We start from the raw sequence: 25,956 nt of genomic DNA, 5'->3' as shown, positions 1-25,956 counted from the left end.
AAAAATATTAAAATTAAAATACCACTTTTGAACAGGTATTTTGATATTCTTATGAACACTGAATCCTATTTTTGACCCAAATGAAAAAAAAATACTGCAAAAATGAATTATTATTCTCTAAGTATGCATTTTATCCCTTTCATTATAGCAAAATCACACATTTGAAATAAAGGATCAAAATTATAATATTTGTCCTCCCTCTAAAGTATGCACTATTTATATTACTATTCATATTAGATAACTGCCTTGAAACTTTTCAATGATATGTAATAAACTTCTCATAGAATATGACTTTTTCTTCCTATTTTTTAATTTAGAAGGTGTTAGTGTTAACTTTCAGTCTCCTAGTAATACTTTAAAAGCTAGGATTAAATTCAGCAGTTTCATGTAACCCAGCAAAAGACTTTAGAACATCACGTTCTATAAAGATGGCAACTGTTTTAAGCCTATTACACTATAACCTCAGATAGATTTAAGGAAAGGTCATATGGTTTTCTAAGTATAATATACTGCTGGTGGTAGAAACACTGCAAATTCACACACAATTTCAAATTTTTAAGAAATGAAATGTTTATACTCTGCTTTAGCTATTGCCCAAAGCAGATGTGCTCTCCCTTGCAAATGGAATAGTTGAACTTTTTGCTGAAAATTGATAGTAAAATATATTCCAAGTATCTTGTTTTGATAGTAGTGCTGGTATGCTTTAATAATTTCCGGTAGTTAATGCATGTGTTGAATAGCATGACATTTTTAAAATATCAGATTTATCAAAATATTTACAACCAAAGTTGGGCTTTTAAATATTTTTCCTTGATTAGTTTTTAGCCAAAACTAATCTCATATTGGAGGCAGAAAAGTGAATTTAATTCTTTTAGATAAACAGCCTTCTTAATTTCCATGCTAACAGTAAGTTAAAATTATTCCACGGCTTGCAATAATGTGGGAGAAATTAACTTAAAGGCAGTTCTCCTGATGGTCAGTCTTCCTTATATATAAATGTATCTTCTAGGCAGATTTCTTTCTCTATAGTGAGTTCTGTTCAAAAGGTAAGTGGTTTGAAGAGGGAGCAAATATTTAGTGCTGGTTAAGTTTGCAAGCAGAACCTGATGATTTCCACTACGACCGTGTCAAACCAGTAATTATCTGGTAGGGAAAGGGTGTGGTCAAGAAATGAAAGAAATTGGTCATTAAAGTTATTACAATACTTCAGAAAACATTAAACATATGACAAACATTTCTTACAAGGCAGTCATTGAATAGTTAGAATCAGCAGTCAGAAGAATTATGTTGCTGAAAACATAGTTACACATTATGTTCATCCAACTGAAGATTAGTGCATTAAAAAAAAGTTAAGAAAAAGTCTTTTATGTTCCAGTTCAGCTGCACTTGATTCAAGTGTTGCTCATAGAGGTTTGTGTTGTTATAAATTAAACATGCTGCTGCCTTAGCAGCCAAAGGTACTAGGAAAATGTTCATGTCAAGAATAAATAGAGCAGTCTCTTTTCAAGCACAAAGTTATCTCACACCGATCCGGGAGGTCATCCACTCCAGACCTTGGCATAACCTGAAACAAAAGACAGAAGTATTTTCAAAATGGAAATACTTAAAATTGAAAGCATACTTATTATTTTTAAGTCTTACCCAAATGTTGATACTGTGGTAATGATTTATATAGGCAAGTGAAATACGTAGATAACACCATAAGTGCAATTTTTAAGTGGAAGATTCACTTAGACAAAATGATGGGATCAGATTAGTTGAGTAATTGGGAAATGGTTTCAGTCTCATCTTGAAGATAACCCAGTTCTACAATCAAGACTGCAAATACTCCTCTCCCCCTTTTAAGATTAAAACTGAAACCGCCACCAAAAGGCAACAGGAACTCTCCCCTACGCACCTAAATTCTAAAGAATGGAATGCTTATGGCCCAGTCTTAGAAGGATAGGTCAAAAAGTCTACATGGAGCCACTTTATTACAAGCTATTTCCAACAGGAGCATAACAAAGAAGGTCAGGTTGATCAGAGGATAAATAAGCTCCTGGAAATCAACTGGCTAAGTCACGTGTAACACGCTGGGTTCTCTTTGGCCTACTCCATCCAAATTCAAGTTCTCAGGAAAGAAGAATAAACTGTAAGAAGCAGTTATCTCAAATGTTTCCTCTCTCGAAGTATGTCCCCTGAAAGGACTCCTGATTAGAAAGAAGATGTACTCTTGTGGAAAGCTGAGAGCCCATGCTTTATTAAGCCTTTACAGAAAATTTGAAATTTCTTTGAAGCTTCCTCTTTAATTCAGGTTAACTGTAATGCTGTAAGCAAGAAACAAAACAGCAACTAAAAATCTGGATTGTGACAGCTTCATCCAAACATTTGTTATTGACTTTTTCTGGTAAAACACTTTGTTTATATTAAAAGTCACCAAAAATGTGTCAATAACTCCGCTAAAGTTTAACTTAACAACAGTAACAGACTAAAATTATTTCTACCTTAAATAATTGAAATACAATACAAAAACAATCTTTAAGAACAAAAAAGGGAACAGGATCAAAGAAGAAAAGTTGACAGAAATTTGAAAGAAGTCATAGCTCCCCTCATACTGTTTAGCACTTACCCTTCTCCTGTTAAAGCACAGCAGGACTGAATGTGCCACGGATGATCCTTAATTGAACTAAGGGTGAGGTATTTAGAGATTTCAGCTGCTGTCATGCACCCTTTCATATCCTGTTTATTTGCAAAGATAAGGACTGCAGCCTTCCGTAAATCCTGCAATCAATATGAAATATTTCTAATATATGAAATACCACAATTTAAATTAAACTATTGCATCAGGAGGATCAGATAAGCCTAACTGGACAGTTATAATGAAATCCTTCTACTTTAAAATAATTAGGCAGTAATATTTAAATTTAAAAATTTTATTGATAGGCGCCTGGCTGGCTCAGTTGGTAGACCACACAACTCATCAAGAGCTTGATCAAGATCAAGATCAACTTGGGGTTGTGAGTTCAAGACCCACAGTGGGCCTAAAGCTTATTTAAAAAATAAAAACTAAAAAATAAATAAATAAATAAATAAAAGCTGTACTGAAATGAAAATAAATTTCCTCAAATAACAGTGATTTAAGGATTGATTCTAACAAAGACAGGCTTATTAACATAAGCTAGATAATCAAAAGTTATTTTATATTGTTGGGCCAAAATTAAAATAAACATGCATCTTAAACACTAATTTAAAACTCTATGAGCAATAATACTCTAATGGGCAAATATGGTAATATGTTAGCAAATACTACAGAATTTCTCCAAATTTAAAGAGGAGGACTGAGGGTAAGAGCTGGGTAATACTTATCTTACTTACTCATATTGGTATAGACTAACTGTATTTCATTAATGTTCACTGTAGAACTGTTCAAACTATCAAAATTTAGAAGTAACCTAAATGTTCATTAATAAAGAGCAGATCAAAAAAAAAAAGGAGAAGAAGATAGATCAACTGTGGTTTAATCATACACTAGGATTCTACAGAGTTATCAGAAAGAATGAACAAAAACTCTATGTATGGACATGGATAATCAAAATGTGCAAAAAAACCCAAAACTGAGTTATACAGGGGGAAAAAAAATCTTGATCATTATATAAGATTTTATGAGCAATGAAAGTAATATTTTGTACAACTGACAAATAAAAATGTAGGGAAAGTATGAAAATATACATGGGATTGATAATCACTACTTTGAAGCTAATGTAATTCTTTCAGAATCCTTGGACAGAAAGGAAGAAAATGAGATTGGGTGGTCGCATAAGATACTTCATATCTTACACTGAATGGCTGATGGGCAAATGTGTTTTATTTTCTAAGTCTTTTGTATATCTGAAATAGAATTAAGTGATCTCAGACTATGTACTAAAGACTTTTCAGTCATAAACTCTTGGGGGAAAAAAAACACTTATTTTTTTGTCTTTCTTGCTTTAATTTACCAGGCTCTTTAAGGCATGAATAGGTGGTTTAAACTTTGAGAAATCTTGTCAGTAACAGTAACAGTCTACAAATGAATGTGTTGAGCTTTTCCAAGTTTGAAAATGTTATGAAACTTTTTGACGTTAAGACTTTCATCAAAATATAAAATTCTGTTAATGATGAAATAACCAACTGCAAAGCCCATAATCTTTGTAAAAAAGCACAACCAGTATACAGATACCTTACTCCATGGTTTATGTTTGCTTTCAAAATTTACCTCATGAGCCAACATTCTGTATAGTTCTTCTTTTGTAATGGCTAGTCGTTCCCTGTCAATGCTATCAACAACAAGAATGATGAACTAGAAGACAACCAAAAAGAAAGAAAATTGAATGAAACCTTGAAGTTTTATGCAAAACTACTCTCAGTGAGAGTACTTTCTTCACAAGACATCATCATTACCATAAAATGGTCTACTGCTTTTTCATCATAAGGAGTTTATATTCTACTGTAAAATTCAAATGTTAATAAGAAAATAACTCATAATTTCAACAGATAAAAGTTATGTCCGAAGTTTATTTTGAAAAGGTGATCTCTTAAAACATCATACTCTGTAACACGAAGATTTATTTGTAAATGCAGGTAACAAAAAATAAATTTCAAAGAGAAAGTCACACTAATTTAAATAACTTTTACTAAAACTCGAAAATACTCGACGCCTGCTCATTTGGCAATCAGTAATTATTTATGTTTCAGACAGTCTCCCGCCCACTAGAAACGAGCACACAAGTTTGAAAAAGAGAAGCAAATTTAGAAAAAAAACAACAACCGATGAACAAGACGTTTTAACACAACAAGATCAACAATAAGAGCCCCAGAAAAAAGGTGCTAAATAGAAACATACCTATTTAGGGGTTAATATGCTAGAGGGGATGGAGCTGAAACTAAAGAGGGCCAAGCACAGAGGACTGGAGAAAGCGGCTGGTACCGGTCCGTGTGAAGAAAGGTGGGTCTTACACATTAGAAATAAAAGGATCTTTGGTAAAAAAATAAGATATAGTGCCAAGGGCCCCTAATTGAATATCTCAGAAGAAAAAGTTAAGAAGTGAGATTAAGCAAAGCTAAGATTGTAACAGAGGAATGATGCAGAATAAATGGAGAGAGGGAGGGTGACACCAGATTGTTCAGAAAGAGACGACGAGAGTGATATACTATGTGAAGTGCTTCACTTCACATAGTTGCATATATGCACTCACATAGAGTGCATATACTATGTGAAGGGCTTCACAGGGGATAAAAGTGAAAAGACTAGAAGGAAGAAATGTAAAAACTGTGGCAAAATGAGCAGGGACAGAATACGGGGAAGTGACACTAATGACAGAAGTTGTCAGGAATCTGCCAACAGCTGAACTCCTTGCATTAGGACGGAGACCTTCGGCTTTTGGAGGTCTCAAGGTAAGGAATTTAAGAAGGTGACGAGGGTGAACAAAGCCATCAGGGAAACACCACACAGACAGGATGCCCACCTGGCATCTAAGATCGCAACTGCTAGGTGCTACGGTGGCGTGCTGCGGGAAAGGCCAGAGGGTCTTTGTGTACCAATTTTGAAATTCTTACAGAAAGAGTTTATTAAAGAAACATTCCATACAAGTGGTGTCATTAATAACATATTTCTTTCTGGACCACCAACTCTAACCTACTCATGAGAGCTGCAGCCCTCCTTCTCACACCTGCAGTCACACACACTGAGCGCTGCTGCTTAAACACAGGTGAACAGGATGGTGCTGACTGAACAGATCCCCTTCAACGAGATTTTTTTAACTGTGTAGCCAGTGCTGTAAGTGCCTTTTCTCTTACAATTTTCTTAATAACATTCTTTCTCTAGCTTACTTTATTGTCAGAATACAGTATATAGTCTGTACAACATACAAAATATGTGTTAATCCACTCTATGTTATCGGTAAGGCTTCTGGTCAACAGCAGGCCATCAGTCAAGTTTTTGGGGAGTCAAATCATATACGGATTTTGGATTATGCAAGTGGGTCAGTGTCCCTAACCCCCGCTTTGTTCAAGGGGCAACTGCAGTCATAATGAGAGATTGTTTATCTCTTACTTTCTAACGTGTTTTCATTTCAGAATGTTATTTTATGATAGAAGTATGTATTAAGCTCATTTTTTGCCCTTTAATACATATTTCTATCATAAAATAACATTCCATGAACAGACACTTCTCCAAAGAAGACATACAAATGGCTAGCAGACACATGAAAAAATGTTCATCATCACTAGCCATCAGGGAGATTCAAATCAAAACCACATTGAGGGGCACCTGGGTGGCTCAGTGGGTTAAAGCCTCTGCCTTCGGCTCAGGTCGTGATCCCAGGGTCCTGGGATTGAGCCCCGCATCGGGCTCTCCGCTCAGCGGGGAGCCTGTATCCTCATCTCTCTCTCTCTCTCTGCCTGCCTCTCTGCCTACTTGTGATCTGTCAAATAAATAAATAAAATCTATAAAAACAAAAAACAAAAAACAAAAAAACCCAAACCACATTGAGATGCCACCTTACGCCAGTTAGAATGGCCAAAATTAACAGTACAGGAAACAACATGTGTTGGAGAGGATGTGGAGAAAGGGGAACCCTCTTACACTGTTGGTGGGAATGCAAGTTGGTGCAGCCACTTTGGAAAACAGTGTGGAGATTCCTCAAAAAATTAAAAATAGAGCTACTCTACAACCCTGCAATTGCACTACAGGGTATTTACTCCAAAGATACAGATGTAGTGAAAAGACAGGCCATATTACCCCAATGTTCATAGTAGCAATGGCCACAGTCGCCAAACTGTGAAAAGAGCCAAGATGCCCTTCAATGGACGAATGGATAAAGAAGATATAGTCTATATATACAATGCAATATTACGCAGTCATTAGAAAGCATGAATACCCAATTTTTGTATCAACATGGATGGGACTGGGGGAGATTATGCTGAGTGAAATAAGTCAAGCAGGGAGTCAATTATATGGTTTCACTTACTTGTGGAACCTAAGGAATAACACAGAGGACATTAGGAGAAGGAAAGGAAAAGTGAATTGGGGTAAGTTGGAGGGGGAGACGAACCATGAGAGACTGTGGACTCTGAGAAACAAACTGAGAGTTTTGGAGGGAGTGGGGGGAGAGGTGAGCCTGGTGGTGGGTATTAAGGAGGGCACGTATTGCATGGAGCACTGGGTGTGGTGCATAAACAATGAATCTTAGAACACTGAAAAAAATAAAATAAAAAAAAGGAAGTATATATTAAGCTAATCTATAACCATATTTGCTAACCATCCTATCTTGCCCTGCAAATAAAAAGAATTAAGTGCTGCCACCACTGCTAAAAATCTATGAAATGCCATTTGTTTTTGACAGTCACAAACTGCACTGGAATATATCCACACAGATACTCATGTGATTGCAGTATCATCTCAAGGATTTATCTTAAAAAAGAATCATTCAAGAAAACTTCCTTACATTTCCCACCTCCTCAGCACATCCCCTTCAAAACACCAACTTAATTTTTAATAGGCTTCATTTTAGAAAAAAAAAATTGGTTAGATGTACCTGTTTGTAAAGAGAAATTATGGATGCAACTGTACATTAGTGTACTCAAAGATAAATCTCTCAATAGCATTGCACTGGTTTAAAAAAAAAAAATCTGCCTCCAACAAGAAATAAAAACAGAAATAGAAGCTAGTCCAGACTGTTTCCCAGATTGTGTCTGAAGTAGTAAATAATGAAATAACTGACAGAGAATTTGGGGAAGGGAGGGACTATAAATTCATTTGTTAAAACTAAAATATAATCTCATCAAAGATTTGAATTTTGGAAATCCTGTATTAAATTATGCTTGAAATATTTTATTCCTCCCCTAACCAGAGCCTTATCAAGCTGTGAGATCTTGAGACAGATTATCTGATTGATCCCCATCCTTGCTTTCTTCAACAGTAGCGATGTTACAGTATTGCTGTGAAGAGGAACTCACAGACGCGAACAGTGAGAGTTACTCTTTCTATTGGCCTTTTCTCTTCTAATTGAAAACCTCACATTCCTTACAGAACACGATCTTATTAAGAAGCAACTGTCAATATGCCTTCATGTACAGCCTATCTCTTTTCTGTGCTGACTCTTTGGTTCTTTGTATTAATATTCGGAAGGCAACTTAGATACCTCTGTGTTTGAGTAATATGTGTTCCAGGATGAGCGCAGTGACTCCTGACCACCAATATCCCACATGAGAAAATGAGTGTTCTTCACAACTATTTCTTCAACGTTGCTTCCTATGGTTGGAGATGTATGAACCACTTCATTCATTAAGCTGTTGAAAGACAGCATAAAAAAATATTTGGTAAATCTTGAGAATCCGAAGGAAGTTTTATCTCTCTATTTTGAGAATCAATCACCCTTCCTCATTTGCACCGATGACAGTAATCATTAACATCAAAACTAGAATCTCGAGCACATTTGTGCAAACAAATATCTAGACAAAGAACAACTCCTAAAGAAGACATTTTTTTTTTCTTTTACTGGAATAAATTAAAGCCTTGAGAAAGGAGAGAAAGGAACATCATGGTGTGAATTTGTATTTCTGTGGCCAAGATTCCCAATACCACCATGCCCTGTTATCAGAGCAGTGCCCAGTGCCTCTTCCTGAAAGAGCAAGTTTCCTGGTGACTGCGACATCAATATTTGCAAAGTAGCAACCACTGACCAGTAGGCTATGCTATGTATAATTGTGAAGATTGTTTAGGTGAGAAAATTGAGACCCAGGCCTGTCCACCTAAACTACAGCTTTAAAAAGATAAGGCTATAGACAAATGAAAATTTTAATTAGAATAACTATAAATACGTTTAGAACACCAATGCTCATGCCCACATATATTATTGTAATCCTTGGCTAAGTGAATTAGTTTGTTCAACAAATACATACTTGCCTGTAAGTCAGTACTGTGCTGGAAGAAGCCTATAACTGCACTGTCTCTTGGGTTTTACGTATATTTTTGAAGTTATGTGGAAAATTATTTCAACAATTGATAGGTTTCTGAGATGTTTATATCTGATGTTAAAGGTTAAATCTTATTAAAATACATAATGGCCAATGAATATTTTAAAGTAAAACAAATAGTTATTCACCTCTAAAACAACAAGCCACAAGTTAGGAGCTTTTTAGCAAAGTTGCTGAAAACTACATCAGGCATTGCGTAAGTGAAGTATTTCTGGAGGGTTGTCAGCTGACACACTTAGCGTGAGGTGGAAAGAGAGAAGAACGCTACAACGGTGCACTGTTATCTAATAACTACTTGTTAAAATGCTTGGGACACAGATCCATTTCCACTGCTTAATGTAGATTGTCCCATGAACACTGGAACGATAACGGGAGGTACTCTGACAAGCAGATTGATGGGATGTTAAAACTTCTCGCAAGTATTAATGTATTTCTCTGGAAGTCTCAAGCCTTTCCCTGCTGCAAGCTAGAAAAGCAGTACTTTCCGGGGTGATCTTCATTTCTTTGGATTTGACAAGTCTGGCTACATGCAACAATTCAGAGCTATCAATCAGGAGAGTAGCAATAAGCTTCCTTCTATTCAATGAACCGCAGTGCAGGAAGAATTAAGTGAAACGCACTTTATCACTTCACTCCAGCACTATTATATGTACTTTATTCATTTTAGTTTAATATTCATTCTTTCAAGGCCAGAATAAGACAAGTGTTTGTGAAGGCTCTAGCAAACACACAGCACTGTTCTTCACTTTTTAAACACATTTTATGTTTGGTAAAATACAAAACCTTATGCTGGAGCTTTTCTGTTTTATTGCAATGGTACCTTATTAATTACATAAAACTAGTTCTAATAACTAAAATAATGAAAACTGTTTAAGTAAATAACTATACTTACAATTGGTAGAGAATGGTGGTTTTCCCTGCATTATCCAGTCCCACTATAATTACTTTGTGTTCTACAAAAAGAAAACAAACCATAAACATTTAACACTACTGCATACTACAATTACATGCTTTCAAAATGATTATTAGTTAGCTTTCTAATGAGAATCATTCACTGGATACTTATTACTGGATTCTTAAAATACAGAGTGAAGAGAACTTCATGGTGTCAAGGTCACCTGCATTAAGTGAGGCAGTCTGGTATGATGTCCTCCACCTGGTTGTCTTGTAAGAGACAATGGGTAGGAGGGAAGTACAAGAGAACCCGCTCACAATACTGTTTGCGAGGAAAAACACAAATTCTGGATCCTGTGATCCCACTCAGCATTGGGCTCTGCACTCATTGGGGAATCTGCTTGTTCCTTTCCCTCTGCTCCTCTGCGCTCTCCTCCCCCTCAACTAAATAAAACCTTAAAAAAATTGTTTTACGCATCTGCTTGTCAACTCTGCTAATCAAATTAGTTTCTTTTTTTAAATCTTTTTTTTTTAAGATTTTTTATTTATTTATTTGACAGATCACAAGTAGGCAGAGCGGCAGGCAGAGAGAGAGGAAGGGAAGCAGGCTCCCTGCTGAGCAGAGAGCCCGACGTGGGGCTCGATCCCAGGACCCTGGGATCACGACCTGAGCTGAAGGCAGAGGCTTCAACCCACTGAGCCACCCAGGCGCCCCTCAAATTAGTTTTTTATCAAGTTGTTTTTACACCTGGAAATTCTCCCACCTATATATAACCAAGATTTCTTTCTTCCTTCATGAAGAAATCCAATTTAAAACATAAAATTAAAAAGGTTTCCCTGGCACTAACAAGACACACAACATACTCTCTCAGTTTCTTATTCCTTCCATTAATCAACAGATAAATAAGCAATTACTTAGTCCACAATGATCGTTTAATCTGGATTTTACAAACTTTTTTTTAAAGATTTTATTTATTTATTTGACAGAGAGAGCACAAGCAGGGGGAGCAGCAGGCAGAGGGAGAGAGAGAAGCAGGCTCTCCACAGGGAGCCTGCCCCATGGAGCTCGATCCCAGAACCCTGAGATCATAACCTGAGCCAAAGGCAGACACTTAACCAACTGAGCCACCTAGGCGTCCCACAACTTGTTTTTTTTTTAAGAGTTTTTAAAAAATTTATTTATTTGACAGAGAGATCAGAGAGAGAGAGGAGGAAGGAGGCTCCCTGCTGAGCAGAGAGCCCGATGTGGGGCTTGATCCCAGGACTCCGGGATCATGACCCAAGCCAAAGGCAGAGGCTTAACCCACTGAGCCACCCAAGCGCCCCCAACTTGTTTTTTTTTTTAAGATTTATTTTGAGAGAGAGAGAGAGAAGAGAGTGTGTGCAAGCGAGAGCACAATGGTAGGGAGGGGAAGAAGCAGAGGGAGAAGCAGATCCCCCCCACCCCGGGATCATGACCTGAGTCAAAGGCACGTGTTTAACTGACTGAGCCACCCAGGTGGCCCTGGATGTTACAACTCTCTGCTCTTCAGGCAACAAAAACTTCCATCTTCTTCTGGTGCCATGCACAGAACAGTCACTTGTTTCAGAGATTTTAAAGCCCACCTAATTATTCTGTTAAATGGTACATATTCTGAAACCTCCTTTGGACACAGTTGTGAGAAAACACTCTAGAATCATCTTTTCCAGATGTTAACCTTTACAGAAGATACCTCTTCTGTATCCAGGGCAGAATGCTTAAAAAACTACTAGTGAACCTCTGAACCACAACACAATCGATTTATTTTGAGCCAATGATCTGACAAATTTCCTATCACAACCCTGCTCTTCTTGTTAACCTGTGATGAATGTCAAAATTTTGATTATACATTTTATCGAATATCATCTGGTATTCCTAAAGTGTTACTTTGACTGTACCAGTCAAAAAGAGGGGCCATAATTCACAGACAAGTTCTTAGGTGACAAACCACGTTTGTGCCTTCCAATGACCTGAACACTCTCAGTGCTGCCTATAATACTGCAGCACAAATGACATGGCCTTCTGGAAGGGCTTTTTTCCACTATGGCAGAAACTGCTCTACAAAAAACAAAACAGAACAAAACTTGTTTGCTTATTATAACTCACAATCATTCTCCTTTTTTGGCTCTTTTGGTTCATATCCCCTACTTTCTAACACAGCCAATCTTTAAGTGTTGCCCTATCTTTCTCCCTTCTGGTACAAGAATGAGAACCCTCTTGTTAGTGGAAGAACAAGTATTCTAAATTTTGGTGACAGCTGGAAACCACCTGCCTGGCATCTGGAACCCATGGGGTCCCTGCAGGAGTAAGAAGGAAGCCACTAGTGTGGAAGGAGGCTAAACTGAGGGGCAGATACCTCTGCCGGGAGAGGGGACCAGAAGCAGTACCAAGTGGCTGGTCCACTGCTGAGGCAACTGAAGTGAACCAACACCCAGGGCCATTTTCAAAGAGTCCTGTTCCCTGCTTCACATTTTCTATTATGATGATGATCACAATATTTAAGGCATATGAAGGCAAAACTCATACACAGTGCATCATTTTGAAAGACTGGTACCCAATGTGAACTAAGTCAGAGGTGACAAGCTTTGAAGGGGGACAGAGTATGAGTTTTGTTACAGTTTCAACTGCATGATTAACTTAAGGTCTTTTTCAGATTCCCTTTTTCCCCTCAGTGATAGGGAATTCTAGCAATTAAGACAAAACATATGGGCATCTGAGTGGCTCAGTTGGTTAAGCAACTGCCTTCGGCTCAGGTCATGATCTTGGAGGCCCGGGATCAAGTCCCACATCAGGCTCCCTGTCGACGGTGAGTCTGCTTCTCCCTCTGATCTCTCCCCTCTCATGCTTTCTCTCTCTCTCTCAAAAAAATAAATAAAATCTTAAAAAAAAAAAAAGACAAAACACACAATTTCAACTCTTTCAATGAAGGTATTAATATCCATCCTTCAGTTAAACCGAGGCCCATCTTCTGATATTATCATCAACCTGAGTCTGTATAACAAAACACCAACAGAAAAAGGCTAAATGCTTTTGAAAAGCATCAAGTAACAGAATTTATTTTAAATCTTTTCCTTGAATTAAAAAAAAAATCTCTTAAACATCATCTGTACTGTAAGAGGGAAGTCAAGTTCAAAGGGCATTTACTAAAAAGCCAAGTACAAAATAAGAGCTGTTTGTATTCTGTGGCATAACTGTAATTCCTCCGTCTTCCTTCAAATGCCTCCGTTGTCCTTAGCTGCGACTGGAGTACGCCAATGACCAAAAGACTTTAGTTCCCAAATGCTAGTTAATAGAGTTTTTTTTTTTTTACCTATTCAAGGGACAATGAGAAAAACAAGGGACAATGACACATTCTCTTGTTATAAGCAGAAAAGGAAATTAATGTGTTGCTTTAAACGATCACCAGTGGTGTCTAGATTAATAAAGTATAAATCAGTACGATATTGGTTAATGTTAAAAACATAACTTAAGGTGCTTGTTCTGTATCGCTGTCTTTTTGGTTGGGCATAATCAACAGGTCACATACAAATCTTATATACTGAAAAGGAAAAATATCAACTGAACTACGTTAGTGATTTCCTATAGTCAGGATAAAACAGTTTCCTTCGCCTGTCATGGTTAACGAAAGCAGATGTAAGGAGACGCTGGTAAATTTGTACTATTTCTATCTCCCAGCAATAATTTTTATTATTTGTTTACCTAACAGGTTAAAAAAAATTCAAAATATATTATCATAGTTCAATTCAGTCTTGGTTAAGGTCAGATTTTTGAATTGCTGCCAATCAGATGAGTACTAGCCATTTAACATAACTTTTACTTACAGACCCACTAAAATGTCTCAAGGTATGACGGGAAAACTATACAACTGTATACTTTAACAACTTCAACCAGTCCTCAACATGCACACATAAGCTGTAGATTCTTCTAACTCCTCCAATTACTCTTCATGAAAATGAAATGTTTAGTTGATAGGCTGAGACACAGTCCATTCTTATGTAACCTTAAATAGGGAAAACTATGAACAGGGATACAAAATTCTTTGGTTAGAATGAATTTTGCAAATGTAATTATGTAAGTTTACCTTCTTGTTTTTTTCAGTAGCGTTATTAAAATCAGTTTGGGGACAGAGTAGAAGCTGCCCATGTTTGGGGCCAGAAATGTTTATGTTGGGGATAGAGTATATACAACTTAAAACTTTTGCTGATAGCCAAGTAAAGTTTGGGTTAAGACACTACCATAAGCAGCAGAAAACTGAATCCAAATGGGTTTGTTTGTTCATTTAAGTATTTTATTTTTCAGTAATCTCTACACCCAACCTGGGGCTTGAACTCATAACTCTGAGATGTAGAGTCGAACACTCCACCGACTGAGCCAGACAGGCACTCTGAATCTGAATGTTTGTAAAATGTGCCTGCACACCACGAGACTGTCACGTTGCCATCATACTTCCCCAGAAATCTCTTCCAGGAGACCAAGCCCCACCTCTTCCCACAACAGAGGTCTGGGAGACGAGAACTTTCAGTGTTACTAATCCCTGCATCTCCAGAGTCAACACAAAGCATGTTTATTTATAATAAATGAAGGTCCAACTGCAGAGCTTTTGTTTAATTTTGACCAAGTGTTTACACAAAAGTTTCTCTGCACTCTTGGCTATGGTGTTTGTTCTCTTGGATCTCCTTCAAAGTTGGTTCTGGGGCACCTGGGTGGCTCAGTCGATTAAGTGGGGCACCTGGGTGGCTCAGTCGATTAAGTGTCTGCCTTCACCTCAGGTCATGATCCCAGGCTCCTGCGATAAAGCCCCACATTGGGCTCCCTGTTTGGCGGGGAGCCTGCTTCTCCCTCCCCCTTGGCCTGCTGCTCCCCCTGCTTGTGCTCTCTCTCACTCTGACAAATAAATAAAATCTTTAAAATTAAAAAAAAAATTTTTTTTAAAAGTTGGATCATACTATTTTGTAAGAAGGGCATAAAGACATAAAGCCTATACAGAATGAGGCTTCAAAAGAAAATTAGTAAGAGCACTTGCATGAGAACAAGCACAGGTAAAAGATGGCTAAAAAGAAAAAAGGTAGAGGGGCACCTGGGTGGCTCAGTGGGTTAAAGCCTCTGCCTTCAGCTGAGGTCATGATCACAGGGTCCTGGGATGAAGCCCCGTGTCTGGTGCTCTGCTCAGCGGGGAGCCTGCTTCCCTTCCCCTCTCTCTCTCTCTCTCTCTGCCTGCCTCTCTGCCTAACTGTGATCTCTGTCTGTTAAATAAATAAATAAAATCTTAAAAAAAAATAAAAAGAAAAAAGATGGAAAAAGGAACTTAAAAAATAAGCGGAAGAAAAATCAAAGAAAACCTTTCTCCCTTTCCCAAATTAAAAAAAAAATGTAGTTTTTATACAGAATACCAAATAATTCAAATTGATAAACACAAGAGAAGAAAAATATTAGAAAAGCACAAAATATTTACAGTGCCAATAAAGTGGAAAACTGTGTTAGCATTTATCATGTTAAAACTGGATATTGTTAAGATGTGATAAAATGATCAACTTTTAATTTTAAAATATAATAAAGCCCAAAGACAGCATCAAATAGGCATCGTTACCTTCTAGCTGTAAGAGGAGAGCCTTAAATGAACACAAGAGTATGTAAACAACTTCATAACTTAACAAACAAAAATGCCCTTTGCCAAATTTGGGATTTTGTGTATATAGAAAATGAGTTTGAATTGTTCCAAGGGGTAGGTATTAAAAAGCTGGAAGATATGATGTCACAATCTGTCATGTTATGTTACAGATTGGGAAATTAAGGTCCTAACTACTGACCTGGTTGTTTTCTTGCTTATGTTACAGATTAGGAAATTAAGGTCCTATGAAGTTAAGTAATTTATTTTACTAAACACTGATAAGAGCCTGCATTTGTTTTCCTGCCTTTTTTGCTTTAATGTATTAACTGCTCTTCCAAATTCTTCAGTCTCCCTTAACTCCCACCACAGTTCCCATATTCCTAGATACCTAAATTTTGCTAAGAGCAGCTATGTAAATATGAGGATTCAACAATTCAATATTTATTGAGTTCATTTTATGCCTGACTTTAACATTTGTGATTAAGTCGAACAAGGCAAGCTCTCTCTACCCTCAAAAATCTTACAGGCAGGTATGGAAATAAGCACTTACAGTACGGCATTATTAGTACAAAGCAACAGATATGGACATATCATATGGTAATATTCTCAAGGAAAACAGATTTAGAATCCAGCTCTCAGGTAAGGAGATAAATGTCAAGGGTAGAAAAGAGTATTACAGAATTTCAATCTGAGTAATTTAAGTGCATTGTGAAAGTTAATGCTCACAATCATGCCATGAGAAAGTGGTGGTATTCTTCACTTTACTGAGGAGGAAATGGAGTCTTAAGTTAAATAACATGCTGGGAAGTTTGGCTAATGGTCTCCCAGTGTGATGCCTCCCCATCTTTATGACAAAATGAAGTCTTAGTATCTTACAATAACAAATAAGAATAGCTTACTGGATAGAACAAAAACACTTTTCTGGTAGAGAAGGGAAAAAATACAGATTTAAAAAAAGAAGAAGATTAAGGAGTCTAAGTAGGTAGAATACTCTAAGGTCCCAATCCAGAGTGAGGTGAAGACCAAAGACCACCCCCTCCCCCAACACTCATTGAACAAAGGAATGATTAGAAAGGCTTCAACAGGAAATACTGAAACTAATTTAACTCAACACAGTTCTCTAGAGAATTCTAATGTTGCCCAGGGGAAGGTTACAATGGGAAACAAATGTTAAGAGGCAGAGACAATGCATGGTTTTCAAATTTGTTATACCATGACCAAGGTTACATATACACAATATAAATATATTTTACATTATGACCCAGGACACACACAACTGAAGCCAAAGTTTCACATAATGATACCTTTACTAACTGAGATACACTGTAATAGTTTCAATTTTAGAATGTTCATTCCTTCTTTCAATGGTGGTCCTCACTAAATTGACTCTATATAACGGGTTATACTGGACAATTTGAGGAAAAATTGTATTTGAGAAATACAAGTGAACTGGGTGAGTGCAAAAATACACAAAACTTGCAAATATAAGAAACTCAGCAAACTCCGAACAGGATAAATACAAAAAAAAGCAAAGCTAAGTTTTATCACAGTCAGTCAGCTGAAAACTAAAGATAAAGGGAAAATCTTGAAGGCAGTAAGAGAAAAATGTCAGGCTATACAAGGGGAAGTAAAATATGAACGTTGGTTGACTTTTCACAAGGAAAAAAATTGAGACATCTAAAGACAATGGAATGACAACTTTAAAGCACTAAAGAGAGGGAAAAAAAATTGACCTAAGATTCTATATTCAAGAAAAATACACTTCAAGAATGAAGGCAAAATAAAGACACTTCCAGATAAAAGAAAACTAAGAGAATTCATCACCAACAGGGCTACACTACAAAAACGCTGAAATTCTTTGGCTTGACAGGAAATTATACTAGATTGAAACTCAAAACATTAAAAAGAGTAATGTAAGTAAATATAAGAGAAAATTATACCCTTAAAATATTCAGGCACATGTGATTCTTTATAGCAAAAATATAACACTGTATTGTACAGTTTATAACTAATATAGATACAATTTTTTTAATACCTTATTTATTTGTCAGAGAGAGAGAGAGAGAAAGAGAGGGCACAAGCAGGGGGAGCTGCAGGCAGAGGGAGAAGCAGGCTCCCCGCTGGGCAAGGAGGCCAATGCGGGGCTCAATCCCAGGACCTGAGCTGAAGGCAGACACTCAACCACGGGAGCCACCCAGGTGTCCCTCTAGATACAATTCTTATGGCATATAACCTGCATGGTTGTAAAGGACTAAGGGAGGGGAGGGTATACTACACAGTTTCAAGGTTCTTTCACTTTAGAAGTGTTACATTACTAACTCTTAAGTAGACTGAGGAAAGGTAACAACGTATGCTGCAATCCCTAAGGACCATAAAAATAATGCAAAAAGGATCATTAAAGTAATCAGTAAATAAAATAAAATGCAGTTTTAAGAAAACAAAAAACAACCCAAAGCAAAGTGGAAAAGGAGGAATAGAAAACAACTAAACAAAACAAATGCAGATGGGGCAAAAAGGAAATAAAATAACATACCTTGATATCGGACTGTATCATAAATTGGACCACATCAATAAATCTGACTAAACATTACAGTTAAAGGAGAATTTCATACTAGATTAAGAAACACAAAATCAGGGGTGCCTGGGTGGTTCAGTGGGTTAAGCCTCTGCCTTGGGCCAGGTCATGATCTCAGGGTCATGTGATAGACACCCCCCCCCCCCAGGCTCTCTGCTCAGCAGGGAGTCTGCTTCCTCCCCCACCCCGCCTGCCTCTCTGCCTATTTGTGATCTCTCTGTCAAATAAATAAATTAAAAAAATCTATTAAACAAACAAACACAAGATCACACTGTATGCTCCCTAGCAGAGATACACATTAAGATACGGAATATCTGAACAACACTAACAGAGTGGCATAACCTTAACCTACAGAGTTTAGCATATTGCACATAACTGCAGATAACACATTTTCGTCAGGCACAAAAGGTACACGCACCAAATGGACCATTTGGATGGACTATAAAAAAGCCTCAATAAATATGACCAGGGAGCCTGGGTGGCTCAGTCTGCCTTCCATTCAGGTCATGATCCCAGGGTCCTGGGACTGAGCCCTGCATCAGGCTCCCTGCTCAGTGGGAAGACTGCTTCTCCCTCTCCCACTCCCCCTGCTTGTGCTCCCTCTCTCGCTGTGTCTCTCTGTGTCAAATAAATAAATAAAAACCTTAAAAAAAATCTGACCAAAAGATGAAAATCTTAGAGTATATTCCTGACCACAATGGAATTAAATTAGGAATGAATAGTAAGCTATCTAGAAAAATAAATAGAAAACTAAACTTATAAATAACCCATAGGTCAAAAAAAATCACAAAATTAAAATATTTCAAACTGAATGAATGACATACAACAAATTAAAATTTGCAGAATGAAGCTAACACAATTCTTAGGAGGGACACTTATAGCTTTAAAATGTTCCATATGAAAGGAATAAGAGACAAAAACAATGACATGCATCAAACCCTTGAGAACAGCCCACCCTTGAGAAGACAGGAGAGGGGGATGTAAAGTAAGCCCAAAGTAACTAGATGGAAAGAAATAAACAGCAGGGAATTAGTAAAATAAAAAGCAGAAAACAGAGAAAACTAAAATCTTTGAAACGATTAACAGACATGTTGGACTGTTAGTCTAATAGTCTAATAGACACTATTAGACTTCAAAATTTACCAGGAAGTAGTACAATAATCAAGATAGTGTAGTATTGGGATGGACATATAGAACAATGCAAGAGAAAGATCCAGGGATGAGACTCAGTATTTCAACAAAGGCTCTAGGGCAATCCCCTGGGAAAGGAAAGTCTTCAGGAAATTATGCTAGAACAAGTAGATGTCCATTTAAAAATAAACAAATAAATAATGAATCCCAACCCCTGACTCACATCCTAACTGCAAAATCATCTGAGATGGCTCACAGACCTAAGCATAAAAGCCAAAGCTTGTAGGTGAAAGGAATAGGACACAAAAAGCAATAGCTGTTAAAAAAAAACGTTGAAAATCAGAACTTCACCAAAATTTAAAATTTCCACTCAGCAAAACCCACATTAAGAAAATGAGTAAGGAAGCACAGACTGGGGGAAAATATTCACAAAACACGTATCTGACAAAGGACTCAATTCCAGAAGATATAAATAATTATATATATAAGTTTATAGATAAAAGAATAATTTAACAGGAAAAGGATTTGAACATTCTGCAAAAGAAATACAAATGACCAGTCAGCATGTGAAAGTGCTTATCATTCAAAAGTCATCAGAAAAATGCAAATTAAAACCAAAATGAGATACTGCTACTCATCTAACTGAATAAACTAAAATTAAAAAGACTGGCGACATCTGTAGGTAAGGATGTTAAGGCGTAAGTCTAAGGCGTGCCTGGGTGGCTCAGTTGGTTAAGCAGCTGGCTCTTGTTTTGGCTCAGGTCATGATCTCATTGGTCATGGAACTGAGGCCAGTGTTGGGTTCCACACTCAGAGGGGAGTCTGCTTCTCTCCCTCTGTCCATCCTCCACCCCCCTCCCCAATTGTGTGTGTGCACGCCTGCGCTCTCTGTAAGGTAAAGGTAAAAAAAAAAACAAAACTCAAAAAAAAAAAAAAAGTGGATGTCTCCAACACTGCTGGTGAGAGTATGAGAATGGTGTAACACTTTGGAAAACAATCTAATAGTTTCTTATTAAACTAATCATATATTCAGTCTATGACCTAAAAATTACACTTCTAGATACTCATCTAAGAGAAATGAAAACATGTTTACAAAGAGTGTTCACATACTTGAGAGTATTCACATATTACAATTCATCATGATGCAAATTAATAAACTGTCGTATAAATATGATAGTGGAATCAAAATATTCAATAGGAAGATTAAAAGACAAAGGAAATACCCCAGAAAGTACTGAGAAAAAAAGACAGTAAAATGGAAAAGAATACTAGATAATCAAGCAGCACAATACAACGGATAAGATTTCCAGAAAAGTAGAGGAAAACACCTTAAGAGAAATTTAATTAAAAAAATTCTTAGAACCAAAAAACGTCCAACTTTCTGTTGAAAAGGTCCAGAAGGCCTAGCACAATGAACCAAAAAAAGACACACTACAAGGCACACACCTCGCATATTTAAAAACCCCAGGAATAAATGAAAAATTCTAAAATCTACTAAAAAGCGAAAAACTCAGAATAAGAATGATACTAGTCTTCTTAACAATACTGGAAGCTAGAGGACCATGACAATACCTTCAAATGCCTGCTGAAAGAAATGTTTTCCAACTCAGAATTTTATATTCAGCCCAATTACAAATCAAAAGCAAAGTGAGACCAATACATTTTTCAGACATTTGGAATAAAAAAAAAATTTACTACTTTGGACATCTTTGCAGGAAATTTTGGTAGGATGTGCTTCAAAAAAACAAACAGGGCGCCTGGGTGGCTCAGTGGGTTAAAGCCTCTGTCTTCAGTTCAGGTCATGATCTCAGGGTCCTGGGATTGAGCCCTGCATCGGGCTCTCTGCTCAGCGGGGAGTCTACTTCCCTTCCTCTCTCTCTGCCTGCCTCTCTGCCTGCTTGTGATCTGTCTGTCAAATAAATAAATAAAATCTTAAAAAAAATACCCCAAAAAACAAACAAAAAGTAGTGAAGCAAGAAAGACGTATGTTCTCATAAAACAGAAAAGCAAAGGAAATTCCTGGCATGACTGCACAGACAAGTCTGGCACAGCTGTGGGGCAAGCAGAGGGAAGCAAGCTCAGTTTGGAACAGAAGCAAGTACTGAGGGGGTCAGGAGAAGGGATAAAACATCTGATTAAGTGTGATGTGGGGAAACTTTGTACAGAGTTTTGGGACAGAATGAAATGACTTAGTCAAACACACAAAGAAAACAAAGGCAATGAGATGTTGTAATTATTTACTCTAGGGGGAAAAAGTTGTAGGAAAAAGGGGAACATAATCTAGCACACTCTGGCACAGGAGTAACTAAATTTTACGATCACAATAATGAAAAGACTGTGTTAAGCAAAACACTATATTTTGGGATAATAAGGGAAAAGGGCATAAAAGTACTAATTTATCTTCTACCCTAAGACAAATGATTAGTACACCTGAAACATATGTTGTATGTCAATTATATCTCAATAAAAGACAAATAATAATGTTTAAAATTTCCACATATGCATACAATTAAAAAATATGGAAGTATGTCCTGTAATAGATATATTCATAAATTTGTAAAGATAATCAGATTGGGGGCGCCTGGGTGGCTCACTGGGTTGAGCCTCTACCTTCGGCTCAGGTCATGATCTCAGAGTCCTGGGATCGAGTCCCGTGTCAGGCTCTCTGCTCAGCAGAGAGCCTGCTTCCCGCTCTCTCTCTCTGCCTGCCTCTCTGCCTACTTGTGATTTCTCTCTGTGTGTGTCAAATAAATAAATAAAATCTTAAAAAAAAAGATAATCAGATTGGAAATTATTTCCTTCATTGATAACTGCATCCAAGTAATGTCTTCTAGCTTATAATAAAGTAATACAAAATTGCTGAGGTTGTGTACTTTGTCATAGTTTCACTTAGACAACCACACTTTAGCATCCTTATTCCCAGAAAGGTATCAAATTTATAAGAAGATGCTTTGTGCTGTAAAATGTTACAGGAAAAAAAGATGGGAGGCAAATAGTGAAAAACAGATAAGGAAAAGGAGTAAAGCGATATGGAGTTCTCAACTCTGACTGCAAATCTGAATCATCTAGGCAGTGACGCCCAGGCCAGCCTGCCCCATTCATTTCTAATTGGTCCGAGATAGGGCCATGGACTTATTATTCTAATATGCAACCAAGACTGAGTGATTTGAGTATCTCTGGATTAGTTTCATTACAGTGTGGAAATGGAAAATGCTGAGAATGTCAGTTAATTTTGTTGATATAGAAAGGAAAAAATACAGGATTGAAGTATCAGTCTGGTGACATTACTCCCCAGCTTGAAAAATAACATACAATGAGCAATCTTTTCAACGGCTCTGTACAGTTCAATGTCTTAGTCGGGTGACACACAAGGCGCTCTGTGATCCGGTTCCAGGCGCTAGCTACCTCTCCAACCTCAACATCTCTAACTCCCCCACAGGCCAACTAAGATACAGCCAAACTAAACTATTCTCAGCTTCCTCCAATGTACCCAAGTATTTGATTCCTCTCCCATTTGCATATTAGGAGTCCTTCAACCTAGAATAATATGCCCCTTCTACTCAGTCTGCTTAGCATGCCCAGAAGACTCCCACTTACAGCAGAGTACAAGTGTAAGTATACCTTTTTCGGTAAAGTCTTCCAAGAACCACGTGAGAAAAACTAATCACTTGCTTCTTGGTGATCATCAACACACTTTTGTATATACCTGTTAAAAAAGTTACCACACTGCATATTTCCCCATAGGTCTCATTTGCTGATCTATGAGAACTTTGTGAGTAACTATGTTATCTTTTCTGTTTGTTTTTCATCTTTGTATCTCCAAGCCTAACTGAAGACTGGTGATGGCCTTTGATTAAATGTTAGCTGCATGAATGAATGAGGATAAAAGAGCAAAGCCACTGGGTCTAAATTTTCAACAGGAGAGTTAAAGTTAAAGAAAAATTCTAAATAGAAATGGGGATTTAGGAGGCCTAAACAATTATGGGGCTTTAAGCAGCCCATGAATGTTTTCTTCATCTCCTACATCCTCTGTTCCCTTCTAGTCTGATTTAAGGAAGGCTCAATAATAATAATAATAATAATAATAATTAGAAGAAAAAGAAGAACAAGAAAATAAAGCAATAATAAAACGAGAGAAAGAGGAATTGGATGGGTAACACAAGGGGAAACAGACTTTGGTAATGTTTTGTTTCTTAAACTATGGGAAAAGATAAGCAGATGATAACTGTGTTGATCTTTATACTTTTCAACATGTGTTAAAATACTGCTTTACATATACTAGTGAATTCATGTAATGAGGACTAGAAAATATAAAATGAAAAAGCATGTATTAAATATATAGATATATTTAAGAAGTTAAACTCTTAAATCACATTAAGCGTGATACATGTGGTAACTGCATATATACATATAATTGCATAGATACGCGTATTTGTATATGTATATACATATATCTGTATTTATAAGTTTGGAAAAGACGATTTTCGTGTTCTGACCCACGGAACAAATGAACTAAAGCCTTTTCATTTTCTTCACTTCTCAGATCCCGCAAAAAACAAAAAACCACATTGGCAGTAACAATTGGTGTCATTACAAAACACTGGTTTTTATTATGTAGGGTGTTAAATGAAAAACGAAACTGAATTTTAAAAGTAGATCCAATTACTAAGAAAGCATTCTGTTCAAAGAACGTCTAAAACTTTATTGCCAGACCCTTTTTTGTCTGTGTATTTTCTCTCTTCAGAAGACATGACATCTCATTCTCTGACTCAGAACAGGTTTTACAACTTCTTGGCCCTTTGGACTTCCAACTTCTAAATGTCTCATAACCTGTTCTAGACTAATTACGGACACGCAATCTCCTATACAGAACCCAAAGCATTTAGTTCTCATTATAAAACCTAGGAAAGGAATACAAGGTTTAGGATGCAGATTTCCGGAAACCCGTGCATCTCACAGAACAACTCATTCCCGAGTCTGAGGAAGCAGGCGAAATCAGAACGCGAAGGCGCAATGGCTTAAAGAACAGTGTAGGAAAAAAAGCAGCACTACTATTAATAATTTAAAAAAAAGTTGATAGGTTTCTGGGCGGACACTTATCTTGGGGGAAAGCCACAGGATGCTTAACTAGAGATAGAAAAGATCCTCGACATGCTTCCAGGTATCACTAGGTGCTTTCCGCTCTGCTTCGCTAAAATCCAAAAATTCTTAGTTCGGACTCTGGGCTCCCGAATGCCTCCTCTTTTCACTCCTCATTTCTCCCACACATCCAGTCTCTCCTGCACCTTCTCCCAGCCTAAATTACCGAGTTTCTACCCGCCCCCTCGAGAAAATCACTTCTCTGCGTCTCAGAACGTTTGCGTCCACCGACAGCCCAGCCTCTGGCTGTCCCCTAAGGCGACCGGACTCTCCTCCTTGGAGTCGAGCCGTTGCGCAGCTCCATCCTTCTCACCTTGGTTACAGAAGAGGCTCCACAGTTTAGCGAAGATCAGCCCCATCATGAGCACCTGGGCGGGCCGCGGGGTCCCTCAGCAGCAGGTGCCGCTGTGCGGGGCCCCCCACCACGGCGCTGGCTGTAGGGAACCGAGGAGAAGCCTACTGAGACCGCGCGGTGAGGGTACTGGTTGGCCGAGAAACCTCGATGGGCCGCTCAGCTACCGGTCAGAAGGCACCGCGCTGAGTCCCTACCGGATAGTCCTTTGTTTCGAGCCCACTGAGCCAAACGCCGACCCGTAGTCCCCTCGGTCTGAACCCACCTACCCACCAGAGCTTCAACCACCCCCAAGCCCCGCCTCCGCTCCGCCTCCCCTCCCGAGTCCCGACCACCCATCGCCGGAAGGACGGGGCCTGACGTCGGCACGCTTACGTTAACCCACGCTTTCGACGTGGCGTTTCCTCCGGCTTCACTTCCGGTGGGCGGGTTCCATACTGCTCCGCTGAGTGGGAGGTTTCGGGGCGTGGGAGTTGGGGAGTTTCCCTCCATGAGCGCTTGTACCGGTCACTGTTTGCAAGCGATTGCTACGTTCCGGTTCTTGAGTCTGTGTTTTTGGGCAGGTGCGCTCCTGTCCCCTCAAAACCTAGGGGCAACTGCAGTTCCTCCCACCGAATAGCCGCCGTTTGCTGCCCTGTTACCGCAGGAAAGTAAGGGGTGTTTCTCTTTCAACTGTCACCCCTGGGCAGGCAGGCAGGCTTGGGGTTCCGCGGTGATTCGAAATAGAATTAATGAGGAACGATCCATGGAATGCCGGTAGCCACGGAGTTCAGTTATGTGATTAACTTAAAGCCCCCAAGTTTTGCCATGCATTCGAATTTTCATGGAGCCCAAATAACACGAAATAAAATAACTTCGTTTAACTGAAATGGGATCCCAGTAATCTCTTCCGTTTAACAAAATAGAGGGGGAAACGTGCTACACCTAGAGCAAAGAAACTGAAATTTCAAGGGAAAAGGTCGGATTAGGGAATTTAAAAAATATGTATCTAATATTCCTTGGAAGGAACTGGCTGCGGCTGTAATTTATTTATTACTCAGCTAACCTTTTAAATCAAACAGCTAATCCTCTACCTGTTTTCATTCCGCTTTATAATTTAACTTTTAATTTTATTTGAGGATAGTTGACACAATGTTACATTGGTTTCAGATGTACAACATAGTGAGTCAACATCCCTATCTTATGCCATGCTCACCGCAGGTGTGGCTACCATCTGTCATGGTACAACGCTATTACACAATTCTGCT

The 25,956-nt window shown here is 38.0% G+C and overlaps 1 protein-coding gene across 1 annotated transcript; it reads right to left on the bottom strand.

Moving 5' to 3' along the window:
* Nucleotides 1–683: 683 nt before the first annotated feature.
* On the bottom strand, nt 684–24,807 carry ARL5B (ARF like GTPase 5B). The gene is made up of 6 exons (XM_080810105.1): nt 24,671–24,807; nt 9,884–9,944; nt 8,157–8,304; nt 4,232–4,315; nt 2,609–2,760; nt 684–1,564 (listed from the first exon to the last, which is right to left on the bottom strand). The coding sequence occupies exons 1-6, from the start codon at nt 24,717–24,719 to the stop codon at nt 1,516–1,518; spliced, it is 543 nt and encodes a 180-aa protein (XP_080666231.1). The 5' UTR covers nt 24,720–24,807; the 3' UTR covers nt 684–1,515.
* Nucleotides 24,808–25,956: the final 1,149 nt, after the last annotated feature.

The sequence above is a fragment of the Martes martes genome (assembly GCF_963455335.1).
Source record: "Martes martes genome assembly, chromosome: 8".
In the NCBI taxonomy this organism is placed as follows: Eukaryota; Metazoa; Chordata; class Mammalia; order Carnivora; family Mustelidae; genus Martes; species Martes martes.
Note: the sequence above shows the minus strand (reverse complement) of the source record. Positions and strands in the feature narration are given on the sequence as shown.

Bases quoted from the DNA above. Each gene is read 5' to 3' on its own strand.
- ARL5B (XM_080810105.1), bottom strand. From the start codon at position 24,719: ATGATGGGGCTGATCTTCGCTAAACTGTGGAGCCTCTTCTGTAACCAA. The intron at 8,305-9,883 runs GTAAGTATAGTT...GTCTTTCAACAG, and splicing joins ACCACCATTCTCTACCAATT to CTTAATGAATGAAGTGGTTC. The intron at 1,565-2,608 runs GTAAGTGCTAAA...CTTTTGTTTCAG, and splicing joins TGTGCTTTAACAGGAGAAGG to GTTATGCCAAGGTCTGGAGT.